General features: G+C 35.4%; 1 protein-coding gene across 16 annotated transcripts in view; it reads right to left on the bottom strand.

Annotated features, from left to right (window-relative positions):
- The window catches only part of Lrrc7 (leucine rich repeat containing 7), a 496,759-nt gene that overhangs the window by 242,540 nt on the left and 237,727 nt on the right, over positions 1–16,492 (bottom strand). For all 16 annotated transcript variants that reach the window (XR_015451809.1, XM_087212656.1, XM_087212660.1 and 13 more), the window contains one exon: positions 10,195–10,273. Coding sequence is in view for 15 of the 16 variants with exons in the window: in XM_087212656.1 (XP_087068782.1) it covers positions 10,195–10,273 (79 nt within the window). In the remaining variant the exon portion in view is untranslated. The remainder of the gene's footprint in view (positions 1–10,194; positions 10,274–16,492) is intronic.

Here is a 16,492-nt window from a genome sequence, read left to right as displayed (position 1 = left end):
TACCAGTGCCTAAAAACTGTGCTTCCTATGCCCTGCTTAGCCACTGGCTTTGCAAGTTATGTGGTAAATGTAAAATAGCAATAACCATTTCCCTGATTAGTTATACACAGTTTTTTCATAAGTTTATCAGCAATTTGTGGTTCATCTTCTGTGAAAAGATGTATATTGCCCATTTCCCCGCGGCCCCACCAGCACCTCCCACCCTCTCTCACTGTGGTGCACTTGGGGACAGCTGCTGATAGCTAGAATTCCCTCTTTGCAGATTTCCTCAGCTGCTGCAGCCTCCTCTGTTCACACAGAAGTCCAGGGACTGGGCATCCCCTGGGGGCAGATCTCAGTCACTGACTGGCAGGAACAAAAGCCTCGGCTGGGCTGCCACACCCACTGTGTCTAACAATTCTGTGCTAGTTTTGCACCACTCCCCAGAGATCAAGTTCCTGGGGTCAGTACCAATCAACAGCTGGAGGACGCGTCCTCAACAGCTGGTCCGAGAGCATCTACTGAACATTTATTTTCACTTTCAAGCGGCTGCTTCTGGAGAATCCACACTAAGCATAATTCAACTTTGTAGATTAACTTCAAGCAATTCTTAACACTTCTGAGGGCATGAACCTTACACTGGTTAAAAAGGCTGTAACTTTTTTTATGTTGGTTGTATTTGCTACAAATACAATGTGCAAATTTGTATTTTGGAGTTGGAATGTTTGAATATAACTTCATAGAGAATGTTCCCTTCAGTTTGCTCTTAAGCAAGTGTGACAGTGAAGCTGGACTGTCAAGTTGATTGGCTTGTGAGCCACCGAGGGGATTAGTAAAGCTCACTTCTGGAAGTGTCTGGGTGGGTCATGGAGGTAGACCTTGGGGATTATAGCTGGTCTCTTGACCCTTTCTATCTGGCACTATTCCCTTGTTCTGCTTCCTGACCTCCATGAGGTAAGACCATTCTGTTAACAAGCTCCTCCGCTATGATGTTCCTGCATTGGAGCCAGACAACTATGAACTGAACCCCCTGGAACCATGAGCCAAATAAACCACTTCCTCCTTTAAGTTGTGGGTGTTGGATATTTTGTCCTAGCAACAGGAAAGCTGATTAATGCAGAGAAGTAAGATTCACAAAAATGGGGAAAAAAAGGGGTAGGGAAAGAAGGCAATGGAAGAATGAGAATGTAGAGGTAAAAAGATACCCGAGGGCCACAGAGATGAGCTTGAGAGTGAATACTCTGCATTGGGAGTTAAGATTTGAGAGTATCAGTAGGGGACAGGATTTAGAGGGACTTGAATCCTCAACTCAGACATTTGAACTTGATCCTATAGGAATAAAAATATTTCTGAGGTGAATAATTATTTTTATCCATATGTCTCTTTGCTGTAATGCCTTATAGCTCACATCCTGATAATAGGATTTTTTTTTGCTAATTGTACAGATGTTAGAAAGATTTCAATTGAAACTAAACTACTGCCCTACTGACATATTGTTTACCTAGAACAACCGATAGAAAGAGATTAACACAATATATTTATAAGTAGAAGGTTAACATTATTAATGCAATAATTTAAAGTGTCACCACTAATGAGCAAAATGGCTTTAAAAATATTTATTTCCTAGTTATGTGGACAGTTTGAGCTATCCAACTTACATCAGTCCACTATTCTTCATAAACCACACTAAATAGCATTGTACTACTTCTTTGATCAACAAATTTTCTATATCATTGCTTCTTTGGCAGGGCTTATGCCACAGGAAAAAACTGGATTATTACATAGAACATATCTTTCAGGCTTGAAAAATTGACCACATGTTGTGCAGATTCAAGTTGAAAAATTAGACTACTAAAAATAAGTTAAGTGTAAAAATAGAGTCCAAAGTAAAATTTTTTTCTGCCTGGATATAAACATATATGTGCTAATATTTTATACGGAGCTTTCCTTCTTTAAAATATAGAGTGAGGGCTATTATATAGTATGACTTATTTAATTGTATCTATATTTTTATTTTAATCCACTTCAACAGGAGTTTATTAAAAGATACTCTTCAATGAGGGTTTAAAATTACTGTTTTCTTTCTCATATTAATTTTTTCATACTGTTCACTGATTTAGTAGAACCTTATTCCAATTATTCTCTGAACTAGTGCCGGGAATTTTCTATTCCTGGGAAGAATAAATTATAAATTATTCAAAGATAAAAAAATCTCATGAACTATCCAGTATTGCACTTTGAAAATAATAGGCAATAAAAATGGATTAGATATTAATTGAAATAATATAGCTAGCAAATCTGCTCAAGAAGACATCCAACATTCTTCATGAGCTTTACAGTACCTGCCTGTGGCTTCTAAGAGGAACAAAAGGTTTGGTTCTCAATGTCACCATTTAGACAGGAAGCGCAGAGGACTTCGAAGGAGGAAATGTCCCCAGAGAGCAGGACAGACTTGGCGAAGGTGACTCATGTGGGTTCTCCATTCTTATCTGAACTATTCAATGAAACTCAATATTTTACACCTACTAAGTACCAAGGTACTTAGTACTTTTTACTCTTCTAAATCATGATGATTTCCTACATTTGACTAACTTGTTTTAAAAAACTGAAGAATCTGTTTTATGAGTAGATAATTCTCTTTACCAGGTAGCCACTCTCCTTTTATAAATCCCTTAAATTAAAAGTGGCAAACTCAAACTACAGCAAAGAAAGGATAACAACAGAGACAGAGGCCTGTATGATTTAGCAGTTGAACACATGGACACTGAGGTCTGAAGACCTGTGTGTAAATTACAGTTCTTCCAATTATGATCTATATGACCTCTTAAGTCATTTGACTTTTTATTGTTTTCTTATCTGTAAAGTGATAATATTGATATCTACTCAGATTTGCTTCAATGGTTAGTGACTACCTGTCTCAAAGTAAGAATCATAAAATAAGAGCAATTTTCACTTTTCCTCAATATTTCTATTCTGATCTTGCCACATTAAGTAGAATACTGGATCAAATATTTTTATAGCTGCCAAATTTCATTACTGGAATAGGCTTGTTAAGATTGGTATTCATACATAATGGAATACTAGTCAGCTATAAAGAAGGATAAATTTAAGATATTTGTAGGAAAATGAATAATGTTAAATGAAATAAATCAAACATATAGTTTCATACTATATGGTTCCTCTCATTTGAGTTACCCAAAGTAGAAATAAAGAGCAAAATAAAAGATTGATAAAAGGAAACAGGAAGGTAGAGATTTTGTAAGTAGGAAGGATAGAAGAGACCAAGGGTAAGCAGAGGGACATTAAAAGATTGAAAATGCATTGTGTGTATGTAACAACTACCAACAATGAACGCGCCATTATATGTCACAAACATGAACTAAAATAATAATAACAATAATGAAAATGGGGAAAGGGACCATAGGAAGGAGAGGGTTGGTGTGGGGAGGGGAATAAAAAGAATCAGGGTGTGTTAAGTCTTTGTACCTATTCTCTAAGATGAATGTAAACATCGTGCACTGCAAACCTGTGCTAACAAAATATAAAAAAGACTGATTGCAGACATTCTTGTTTCAACATTTCAATTTTCTGACTGCATTTACTTTATCAGTTAAATGGAAACATTTCACATGTCTGACTTCTAATAAAACAATTAAGTCATTTAAAGTTTTACATGCTGTGATTAGGAAACCACGGTATGGGTTTTGTTTGTTTTTTTGTGTGGAGCTTTTTTTTCTTTGTTTTTTTGAGACAGGGTCTTGCTCAATGTTCCAGGCTGGCCTTGAACTAACTTACTATGTAGTTCAGGCTGGCCTCGAGCTCATGGCGATTCTCCTGCCTCAGCCTCCCCTGTGCTGGGATGACAGGTGTGCACCACCACGCCCGGCTAAGAAGCCAATGTAAAAGCTTCTACTCCAACAGAAAAGCATTTTATATCTAAATATGTTCATGTATACAGCTTAAAATTACAAAATGACTATAACGATGTTAGAAACATTTGGAAAATAACAAATAATTTTCATAATTCCACCTTCTTAACCTAACCATGACTACCACTTCACATTTTTCTAAGTTCTTATTAATTATTTTAACATTACTGCAAATTTGAATTATTATTTCTCCCTTCTCCCTTCTAATTATTTTTCAGTTTTTAATGTATACACACTGACCACACAATTTATAATTGAAACTAGGACACTTAGGGCTGTTAAGAGGCAGCTAGTATTAAATATATCATATCAAGATGAGTAAATAGGATTGATTTGGCAAAGAGTCACATAAGGTCATCCTACAATAACTTTCTCATCACCTAGTAGATGCATCATAATTTATTAATAGTGTCCTCATTGTTGAACATTACAAATAATTCAAAATTTTCAGAATGTATCTTCTCTTTTACAACGACAAAAAAACTTCAGCTATGGTAAAATATAGTGAAAAGAACCAGGAATTTAAATACTAACTTCATGATTTCTATCTGTAAAAAGGTAGTAACATTTATTTATATAATGTAGTTAATGTAAAAATTAAATTAAATTAATATCTTCCAAAACCTGAGAAGGGAGGTTCTCAGTGAATTCTGGTCTTTGCTTTTCTCCTTGAGCAGTTATTTTCAATTTGATTGTGATAATATCCACCAACCAATTGGCTAAGGTTTTCAGGCAATTCTATAAAGTTTGCATTTAAAAGTAAAACTAAAAAGTTATACTCAGATCTGTAAATCTTATGTCCCAGGCTTTTCATGACTTAATACTTTTTCAACTCAGAGCAAAGAAAATAACAGAAAAGCAATACAGAAAAATCAATACAACCCAATCTATTTTTAAAAAGATCAATGAAACTAATAAATCTGTAGTGAGAGTGATCAAGTAAAATTTGAAAGAAGGCACAATACTAGGAGAGAAAACCTATACATATTAATGAGCCAATAAAGAAATTTTATGAAAAATGATATACCAATAAATTTAAAAACACATCAAGTGAACAAATTATTGAAAAACACAAGCAATTAAAAATCACGAAAGAAGAAACAGAAAGGTTGAATAACCCTACAGCTATTAAAAAAATTTACTTTGTGAAGAAAAACACTTCCATAATGAAAATTTCCCAGTCTCAAATGGCTGCAGAGACAGATTTACCAATATTTAAGAAATAATGACAAATCTGTACAAATTCTTTTAGAAAATAGAAGATATCTCCCAGCTCATTTTATAAAGTCAATTTTACCCTTCTATCAAAATCAGAAAGCAAATTACAAGATCAACTTCAGATTAAGAGCTTCATGAATATAGAAAGGAAGATCATTAACAAATATTAGTAGAGCAGAACAATCAATATATAAAATGCTTCATAATCAAGCAGAATATTATCCCTGGGATGCAAAGTTGGATCGACATAAAAAAATCAATCAATGTAAGTCACTACGTGATCAGATTAAAGAGGGAAAAACTACATCATTATGTCAAAGGTATTAAAAACACTAGTTCTGACAAAATTCAAAATGCATTGAGAATAAACATTCTCCGTAAACTAGACATCAAAGACGTGACAAGCACGTTCTGAGGTGGTCTTATGACCAGACCTGAAGGTCATGCCTTTGTAATAATCTCCCTTTGAATGCTGAGTGCTGGTAGGACCTATGATTTGCTACTAATCCCTAGATTATGATAAACACGATGGCTGCCACTTCCCTAACTATGTTACATTTCACGATGCCAGCTTACTAAGGCACACACTCTCAGGTGCTGTCCTTGAGGAGAACCTACCATGCTGTGATGCGCACATGGGAAGGATTCCATGGCAGGGAACCACACACAGCCTTTAGCCCCAACAGTGGCCTGCAGGGGAAAGCCCACAGAAAGCGAGGGCTCTCAGCTTATTCACAAAGAAATGAACTCTGCCAACCACCTCCGTGAGCTCTGGAGGAAATTCTTCCCTAGTTGGGTCTCTTGATGAGAACACAGCCCACTCAAGCCTTGATTACAGCCTGGTGAAACTCTGAAGCAGAGAACCCAGATAAGCCATGTCCAGACTGTTGAACCACAGAAGTTGAGCTTGTTTTAAATGACTAATGTTTATTACAGTGCTAAATAAAAGTGTAACATACTAAGTATGTAGAATAAAAGTGCAATAACATAAGAAAAACTCTCTGCTCCTTCCTTTCTTGTGCTACCTGGCTCTGTCAATAATAATGTTACAGGAAGACCAGGTTAATTCTGTGTATTTTTAAGGGATGCAAGGTTGTCTTCACTTAGTGTAAGTTTGAATGGTTGGGTTTGGCTTTTACAGAGTATTCTATATAATCATTAGGATGCACAAATACCAGGTGTGCTGTATAATAAAGATCACATTAATTTTTCAGTTTAAAATATAAATATATCTTTTTTTAATCTGTTAATTTTGTGGTACTTTACTCCATAGCATTAGAAAACTAATACAGATTTTGGTATTTGTAACAAATTCTTATAAAAGTGGACTGGCATTGGAATCAAGTAGTAGTCACAGAATGGTGAACTTTAAAGAAAAAAATGTGATAGATAAAGCCTGAATTTCCTTGAGAAAATGGTGAACAGAAACCTAAACTTTAAATATTTTGCTGGAGAGGGCTCAAAGGAAGTGAATGGTTATTGGATATTTTTTCAGTATGATAAAGAGCATATATGAAGAAACAAACAATAACACATAATGGTGAAAGTCTACTTCCTTAAGATTGAAAATGACAAAAGAATGTTTGCTTTCATTTCTTATACTAAATGAGTAAAGGAGGCCCTAGACAAGAAAACCCAAGAAAAAGAAATAGCGCAATGTAAAAAATAATAAGGAAAATAATAAAAATAATAAAAGAAAACTCTTATTCACAGATAGTCTGACTGTCTACATAGAAAATATCCAAATCTGCTGAAAAAATCTAATAGAACTGATAAGTAAGTTTAGAAAGATTATACAAAAATCAAGTACATTTGTATACACTAGCAATAAACAGTTATAATAGTAAATCATTTGCAATATCACAAAAAACATGAAACAGAGTAAACTGAATAAACTGTGTAATATCTACATGCTGAATCTACAAAACATTGATGAAAAAATTTAAAGACTTGAAAAAACTATAGAGATATACTATGCTCAGAGATCAGAATGCTCAACATTTTTAAAGATATAAATTCTAATCAAATTCATCTACAGATTCAACACAATCCCTATCAAAATTCCATCAAGATTTTATATCTATAAAAATTGATGAGCTGATGATAAAATTTATATATGCAAACAAAGGACATAGAATAGCCCAAAAAATTATGATAAGAACAAATTTAAAGGAAGGGCCTAGATTGCCTGATTTTATGATTTATGGCAAAGCTATAGTGATTGAAACAGTATGGAATTGATGTAAAGACAGGTGTAGAGATTAATCAAACATAACAGAAAACCCCAAAATGGACCTAAACTTACACAATCCACTGATCTTCAACAAAATTAGAAGGTAATTCTCTGAAGAAAGGGTAATCTTTCAAGCATCTGATATAGCAACAATTGGATTTACACATGGCAAAGAAATGAATTCTGACCCTTAAACTTTGCAGATATACAAAAATTAACTTTAAATGGATCATAAACTAAAGTGTAAAACTGAAAGTTTGAGAGGATTTAGCAAAGATCTCTTATCTAGAAAACTAGGTTATAATATTATTAACTAGGACTTCTTCAAAATAGAAAACTTTGAGGGCACTATTCAGGATATGAAGAGATAAGACAGAATTGTAACAAATATTTGACAAAAATCTTGTATCTAACATATATAATTCTTATAAAAAGTCAAGTCCACAAAAATAAATCAAAAATTTGAATCACTACCACAAAATATACATTTTATAAATAAGTATATGAAAAGATGTTAGTTAATTAGATATTAAAACTGTAAAGTAAAACCACAATGAGCTATCACATATACTAGACTGGCTTAAATTAAAAAACAAACCTGATAGTACCAAATGATGACAAAAAGGAGAGACAACTGAAACTCTAATATATTCCAGACAGAAACACACAATTTGATAGCTGTTTCAGAAAGCAGTTTGGAAGTTTCTTATGAGGTTACACAGGCTGGTACCATACTGCCCAGAAAAACCACTCTTAAGTGTTTAAGCAAGATAAATAAAAATATGCTCATGCAAAAACCTGTACATAATTTAACTAGCAGTAAGCATAATGGCCAAACATTGGAAAAAAAATCTAGGTGTCTATCAACTAACATGTACACAAATTATGCTATCTCCACACAACAGAAATCCTCCAGCAATAGAACTAATAATAATGATATCTAGCAATTTTGGTTACATTTCAAAAATTATTATGTTAAGTAAAATAAACCAGACAAAAAGTATTACACTTATCATTTATATAATATTTTAGGAAAAGGCAAAAGTATGAGGATAGTTATCACATTACTGGGTGCTTGGGCTGTGCATACTTTTTGGGATGTTTAAAGTAGTCTATCTTCATCATGGTGATGGTAACATGATGCTATATATTTCATTAAATCAAACATCTAAATGAGTAAATTTAACTTGCATATCTGTGGAAAACTTTAAAATTAATATGCTACTTAAATTTAATCTATTGAGTAATTTTTATAAATTCCATAAAAATGTTTAATGTTTATAGGGTTGAGCATGTTTCGATGAAATAGGTAATATTTTTCATCTTCTTAAAAGTTGAACATATGAAAGAAATTCAGAGCCATAAAATAAAACTACAGACTTTAAACTTCTTAGAAAGATATAATTTATCATCTGCCTTCCACTCCTAAAGATCTAGAGTGATTCCTAAATAGGATGATCTATTAGAATTAAAGATGTAGGATGAGAAACACAATTCATCATCTACCCTGGCTTGTATAACTCAAATCCAATACATATTTGTAGTCCTTGTTTGAAAGACTAGTAATATCCATATCACTGAAATTTTGAGAAAATTGCATTTCATCTAAGAGCTTTGGTTAGGGTTTTGCTTTTTTCCCTCCATATTCTATTTTTTTAGGTATAAAGGTTATAACTTTCCAACACATTTTATCACTTGATGTTCCACACTTTTTATAAAAGGCCTCAAATTATTCCACAAACCACTCACTGAAAAACCTCCTTCAAAACTTATACATCCTCTTCCATGCCTATTTTCATGTACAGTCTCTTGCTAGAAACCACAGTAAGCAAATGGATCACTTTCCTCATTTATACTGGTGCAAAATTTCTCTTCAACTTTACTCTTACAGACCTTTATTTCTTTGGTGAACAACACTTCAAAGCATTCATTGAATGCTTTTCTCCTGGGTTCCTCCTTGTCTACCCAACTTCACATGGACAAAGGACTGGGGAATTTTATTCAAAGCCTATGGTTGATTAGCTTTGCGTATTTAAAATACCAACTTAGACTGAAGATTCATTATCTGTATCCCAATACCACTGATTTGTATGAATTTCTTCCAAATATTACAATAACTCTCAGCACTTCCTAGATAGTTTCCACGCCCACTTGGCTTTAACACTTGAGTTCATGACTCACCCGTGGTTCTGAAGATCTCTGTCGTGACATCATACCCTCAACTTGCAATATGTTCACTGGCTCAGCCTTCTTTTCCTATGGAATGTGTCAACTAACAGACCTTGAATCACTAATCCTCTTTTTTTCTGATGACAGTATCATTACCATTCATATCTTCTACTCTGCAATCCTTACAGGATCATTTGCTCTTGTTGCAATCTGTAGTACCCAAGAACTTCCTATGTCTAGTCATACTCAATTTCACTGAACTACAGAGCTAGTTTAATGCATTTAGCAATACCTTAAAATCTTGCACTGCCTTGAATGTCCATGAGGTCTTTGATGCTAACTTCTCATCATGGCCATATAAATAAATATATCCTGAGTTCTGACTTTCAGAAGTGCAACGCTGCCTGAGAACTACAGAAAACTAGTGATAGTCTGCTGCAGAGTCATGCCAAAATGTGCCGACCGGGCCCTCAGTCCCACTCCGCGATGCTTTTAACCATCTTTTGTGGAACGCTTCTGATCTGCTTATGTCTTTCCCGTTATTTTATTAAATGTTATATCAGCACTGAATTTAAAATTGAATTTGTATGTAAATTCCATCTACCTTCATACACCATTATCCAATGCAAACATAAATACAAATAAAATGTAATCATTTATACTCACTTAGAGATGGGGTTGACGCTGGCTTCAATAACTGTTAAACACTTACAGCACTTTATGTTTTCTGGGAATTCTTGTACACCTAAAAGGTGAGAAACAAGTACATGAAGATGTTTCCACAAATACTCTTCAAAGTATACTTATAACATTACTAATAAGTAAGTAAAACTATGAGTCAATAGATAGCCTATCAACTAGAATGAATATTGAAATAGGAATGATAATGTATTAATGTCACATAATAGATTCATATTCATATGTACATATATTTTTCTAATAAAAGTTGCATGTTAAATGATATTTGGTGATAGTAATAGTTGGAAACTGAATATAAAATTGAAGACAATTATACTGGTATGAGATAGTTCTTGGCTCTTTAGTAATTTAAATAAATAAAAATAAAAGTAGCTTATGCTAATAGTTATTATAATGCCTTGCCAGGAGAAGGGAAACCCCATAGATACAAAGAAAATGGAAAATAAAAACCTTTGGTTCCAGGAATCATTTTAGAAAATTGGGAAGAAGAAACATACTATATGAAGAATACTTAAGGACACATTCTAGAAATGACAGATATTCTCAAACTAATACACATAGGGTTGTAACAAATTTTATGCAATTCTTTCACAATTGTAGAGTATCACTCTGCATCTAAAAGCGCTTTGAAGAGATGAGGTGCCCTTCCTTGGACCTTCCTCCAGCATCTGAGGTAGTCCCCCCAACTAATTGCCCTTGGAGAATTCCTCATTTCTTGTCACAGCTGTGTAACTGGCTATGTGATAGAAAAGCACAAGTTTGTCTATGAAACAAAAAATCAGTAGGCCATAAACCTAATTCATGAGCGTAAAGATCAGAGGGATGAAAGATGAGGGGACATTCCAATCAACTTATATGAATGCACCAAACATAGTAGGCCATGCAAAAGTTAGAAGGAAAGATAGCTGTGTAAACTACTACTATATGTTTGCAGTAATACTTTCTCTCCGTTTTTTGCAACTATTTTTACAGATCTTAAGTTTCCATAAAGAATTGGCCTTGCTCAGTCCCTCACATCTGTTAGAAAGATAAGGAACCTTTTGTGGCAGTAGATTGCTGACTTTTTGATAATGGATGCTCAAGAAACAAGAGATTCCACTCTCTGAGATTCCATTAATACAGACCCCTGTGTCTGCAAAACCAGAAAGCCCAGCAAGGCGGCAGGAGGGCAGCCAAATACAAGACAGGTCATTCATCACCTCCAAGTAAGGACACACAGGAGGGGACAGGATGTCTCTCAACCTGTTTCTCCCTCTTTGAAATTTCCATCAGGAATTATGCTGAAATATATTGGCTTCCATAGAAGAACCTAAGGAAAGTCATGAGCTCCATTTTGTACAAATTCAGCAAGAAAGCCAGATTCTCTCTTCTATTTTGGAAGGCCATAATTCCTCGGGCTGCCTTCATTAAGTGAACATTAACAAATGGGAACCAAGTCAACAAAGTGGCCTTTGAGGCATCCTCAACATTTTCCCTTAGTATTTGTATTTACCCTGTATACTATATGCAAAAAAGAGCAGAACAGTATTTTTTTCTCTGTAGCTTTTTCTGTTAATTGTTCAATGTGGGCTCATTTCATGCTGTTATGTCTCATGTCCTATGTTCACAGGTTCCTATCTTAGGATAATATTTCCTTAAATTAAATGTAAACCAAGAAGTAAAAGCAGAAGTAAATGAAAATATGATTTTAAGGAAAGGACTGCATCTCCTTTTCTTCCACTGCAAATGTAACTGCACACTATGGCACAAGTGGTATTATATTATTTGTTTATAAACCTGTATATATTGTTCACAATTGTAAGATGACTTGGAGCAATCTGTTGGCATAAGACAGAATCCCAGCTTTAACTCAACTGGATAACTCCAGATAGGTCACTTAAACTCTCAGTGTATTAGTTTCTGACTGAAAACTGATGATTGTATGAGTAATTTTATCATAGAGTCACAATGGCACATTACTTCATCTTAAAAAAGACTGAGACAATCCTGACATTCACAACAATGTGAAGGACTTGGAGGACATTATTCTGAGTGAAATAACCCAAAACAGCAATATAATTATTACATCATATAATAGGTACAGGGGAAACCTAAAAAAACTGAACTCATAGAAATAATAAGTAGGATGGTGGTTACCAGGCACTGGGTGTGGGGTGGGATGAGGGACAGTTGGTCAAAGGATAAAAGCCTTCAGTTGTAAGATGAATAATTCTGGATGTATAATCTGTATGATGGAAACTAGTTATTCAGACCAAATTGCATACTTAAAAACCATCAGATTTTTTTAAATTGAAAAAAGTAAATTCAACACAAGTGAACTGTGCATTTTGATTGAACAAGGCCAAATGCCAACTGTAAAATAAAGACACTGCCAAAAATACTTCAAAAGATTTTTTCACTTGGACATATCAGGTCTACTACTAAAGAGATAAATTTCCCTAAAATATGCTATTGCACACACAATTTTTTGAAGAATAGTAGTCATGGGTTGCAAAGAAATAAGAGTGTATCTAATATGGTCTGAATGTCCAGGTCCCACCAGAAGTCGTGGCTGAAATCCTGACCCCAAGGACTTGACACTAGGAGGTGGAGCCTCTGGAGAGGAGCAGGTTGTGAGGATGTAGCATTCATGATTGGGATGAGTGTCCTTAGAACAGAAAGTCAGAGTGCTGTCTTCCACCATGTTACATCTTCTACCATGTGAGGTCACTGGGAGTAGGGATCACGCAGCCATCTGTACCTCCTTTCTAAGGGCACTGGGGACATTCCCCATGAGTGCTGTTTGTGACACAGGTCCTCACCAGGCAGGATGGACCACAGCCTTGATCTAGTTCATAGGCCACACAATTGGTAGTATTTTGTTAGCCTCCAAAGGACATTAAATAACAAACAAAACCAAAATCAAAACAACAAAAAACCCCCAAAGCACTTATTCTCTAAATTCAGATCAAATTCAGATAAATGAATGGCTATCGCTGGATAAGCTTCCTAGTGCCAATCCTACCTATTGTGGGAATTTTAAAGAAGAATGAAGTTTTGCTGCAAGTTGGAGGCCCTGGCAAATAAATAACGGTCCCTGAGAATTTAGGGAGAAATCTGAGGAGCTGCATTGACATTCCCAGCCAGTTGTATTAAAGAGTATTTAAGAAGAAAAATACTCAGTCAACCTGCTGAGAATACTAGAAGAAAAGTCAACAAATCTTTAAACTTAGTAACTAGGCTGAAAATAAAATGTATAGTTAGAAGTAATAAATTCCTACATTTAAAAAATGTATTTTAAAATATTCAAATTCTTCATGTTTTTCTTTTGCATATACCATTTTTCAAGAAGCTTTAAGGAATATTTGCTACTGAAATTACATATATACATCTTTTTGCTTCCTGGCTGCCATGGTTGAGCAGCTTTCCTCTACTAGGCATTTCTGTCATGTCATTTCTGCTGTGGAGCCTGCCAATCATGAACTAAACTCTCTGAAACCATAAGCCTAAGTAAACCTCTCCTCCTTTAAATTGAGTATGTATTTTGTCCCATGACAGAAAGTGTCTAATATGCAAAACTGGTATCAGAGATGGCATTGTAGCTGTTACTATACCTGATCATATGGTTCAGAAACATTTGGAACTGGTTTATTGGAAAAGTTTGGAGAATAAAGCTGTTGAAAGCCTAAAATGCTGTAAACAGAGTTTGATCAGCCATTATGATCAGAGCTCAGAAGACCAAAATCCTGACAGGAATGTGGATAGTAAAGAGCAGTCTCAGGAGGTTTCAAATACAAATAAGTATTCTATTGGGAATTATATTAGAGGTTATTTGTGTTATATTCTGGCAAAGAATTTGTTTACATCTTGTCTATATCCTAAGACTTTGTATGAGACTGAATTTAAATGTAGTGGGCTAATGATGCTGGAAGGGAAATTTTCAAGGCAGTCCAGAGTTCAGGCTGTGGAATGGATACTGCTGGTGTTTTTAACCACAACTATAATGAAAATCAGTAGTGAAAAGCAGAGCCAAAGGACTTGAAAAATTTGCAGGCCAACTGTGCAAAGCTGGGTATACAAAGGTATTGTTGCTGAATAGATTAACACCACTGAAAAAGAAGTCAAGTTACCAGGTGTGGTGGCACACACTTATGTTGCTAGCAGTCTGGAAGGGTGAGGCAGGATGAATGAAAGTTGGAGCCCAGCCTGGACAACCTAGCAATTTAATGAGACCCTGTCTCAAAATAAGAAAGAATTTAAGAATGGCCAAAATCCTGGATTTAATCCCCAGTATCACACACACACACACACACACACACACACACACACACACACACCCTTCTAGACCAGTGAAGGTAAGCTTTTAGAGACAAAGTGCTCAAAGTGTGATCCAAAACTCATGTACTTATTGCAAAATGCTAACACTGCAAATAGACTGAATACTGAAGTTTTAGTTTAGAAAAACAACTGTTATCTGATACTCAGCTGCTGGAGTGACTTGGCTAGCATACTAACAGGGCTCTGGGTGCCTGCTGCAGCACAAATGCTATAGGTTCACCACCACTGTTCTAGGCCATGTCCCCAGTGACTTACCTCCTCCAAGTGGGTCCCAACTCCTAACAGCACATTCCACTATATCCCCAAGATCCAGTCACCTGAAAACCCCACACCTAAACAAATGAGATTTTGGGGGGATGTTTTGCATCCAAACCATAAAGTTCTGCATCTGCTCCCCAAAAGGCTCATATCCATCTAACTATGCAAAAATGCAAGAATTGTCCCAGTCTTAACACCGCCAGCACTGCTGAAAAGTCCAAGTCCAAAGTCTCCTCTGAGACTCAAGGCAAACTCTTAGCTGTGAGCCCCTATAAATGCAAATAAGTTAAATACTTCCAACACACAATGCCACGGGGGTAACGTCTCCCCCAAGAGGGAGAAATAAGAGAATAGAAAGGAATAAGACCAAAGCAAGACTGAAACTCAGTAGACAAACATCAAACCCTATAGCTGCATTTTCAGGATCCAGGGTACGTAGGGGCAAGATATGAATTCCAAGGTGCCTGGATTACAGGTGTTTTCCACACATCTGGCTGGAAGGGTGTGTTCCTGTTCCTGGCTCCTCTTTTCCCTCTCTCTCTCTCTTTGCTTCCTGATTGCCATGCATTGAGCAGCTTTCTTCTACCAGGCCTCTTTGCCATGTCATTTCTGCCTAGGAGCCAGTAACTATGGACTAAATGCTCAGAAACCATAAGCTAAAATGAACTTGTCCTTTTTTCATTGTGTATGTCAGATATTTTGTCCCAGTGACAGAAAGTGCTCTTAGGTGCTCTTAGGCCATTGCAAGAACTTTGGCTTTTACTCTGAATGAAACTGTGATGTAATCTGATTTCTAATTCAAGGACATTCTGGCTCCTAATTATGCTGACCTTTAAAGGAAGAGGAACAAATTGGAGGTTACTGTAAAAAACCATGGAGCCTTTTCTTCCTATTTCAAATTATCAATTATTTGGGGTTTTTTTGTTTTGTTTTTTTGGTACTGGGGATCAAACTTGGGTCCTTGTGCAATTATTTGTTTTAATCATTTTAATCCTTATTAATACATTCTGTTTCTCACACTACAGAAACTATTCAGTATTTACACATGTGTGTCCTATTTATTTCACTTAAGAGTATGGCCTCAATATGCATCCATTTAGCTATAAATGTCTCTAGAATAACTGATAATTTGAAATAGGAAGAAAAGGTACAAAGGTGTAGTGGTGGTGGGAGGGGAAGGGGAAAGGAAAGAAGGGAGAGGAAAAATTATGAGAAATGGAAAAAATGGAAATAAAGTCTTTGTAAATAGGGAAGGGTGGAGGGGGTGAAGGGTGCACAGGTAATGGGGAAAAACAAGAATCAAGATACATCATGTACAGGTACAAGCACCCAATGATAAATGTAAATGTATTGTATACCTAAAATGTACCAATAAAAGAATTTAAGAAAAAAAATGGGGAAAGCTGATGATGGCTTTCATATAGGTGGGAGAAGTAGAGGGAGTACAAAGGAATAATTTGGAATGGAAGATCAATAGGATTTTCTAATGAATTTGACATAGGGTGTGAAGAGAAAAGGGACTCAGATACTCCAGATATTGAAGTTGCCCTGAGCGACTTGAATGTAAGAGTTGCCTTCATCTTAGATGGAAAAACAGTATGTGGACTAGGTTTTAGAAAGAAATTTAGTGTTCAATTTGGACATGTGAAATCTGAATTCTAATAGACGTCAGGCAGATATTTGGATACTG

This window comes from Heterocephalus glaber, unplaced genomic scaffold (assembly GCF_053883595.1).
Source record: "Heterocephalus glaber isolate CG9 unplaced genomic scaffold, H.glaber_assembly_v1.0 deba00001442, whole genome shotgun sequence".
In the NCBI taxonomy this organism is placed as follows: Eukaryota; Metazoa; Chordata; class Mammalia; order Rodentia; family Bathyergidae; genus Heterocephalus; species Heterocephalus glaber.
Note: the sequence above shows the minus strand (reverse complement) of the source record. Positions and strands in the feature narration are given on the sequence as shown.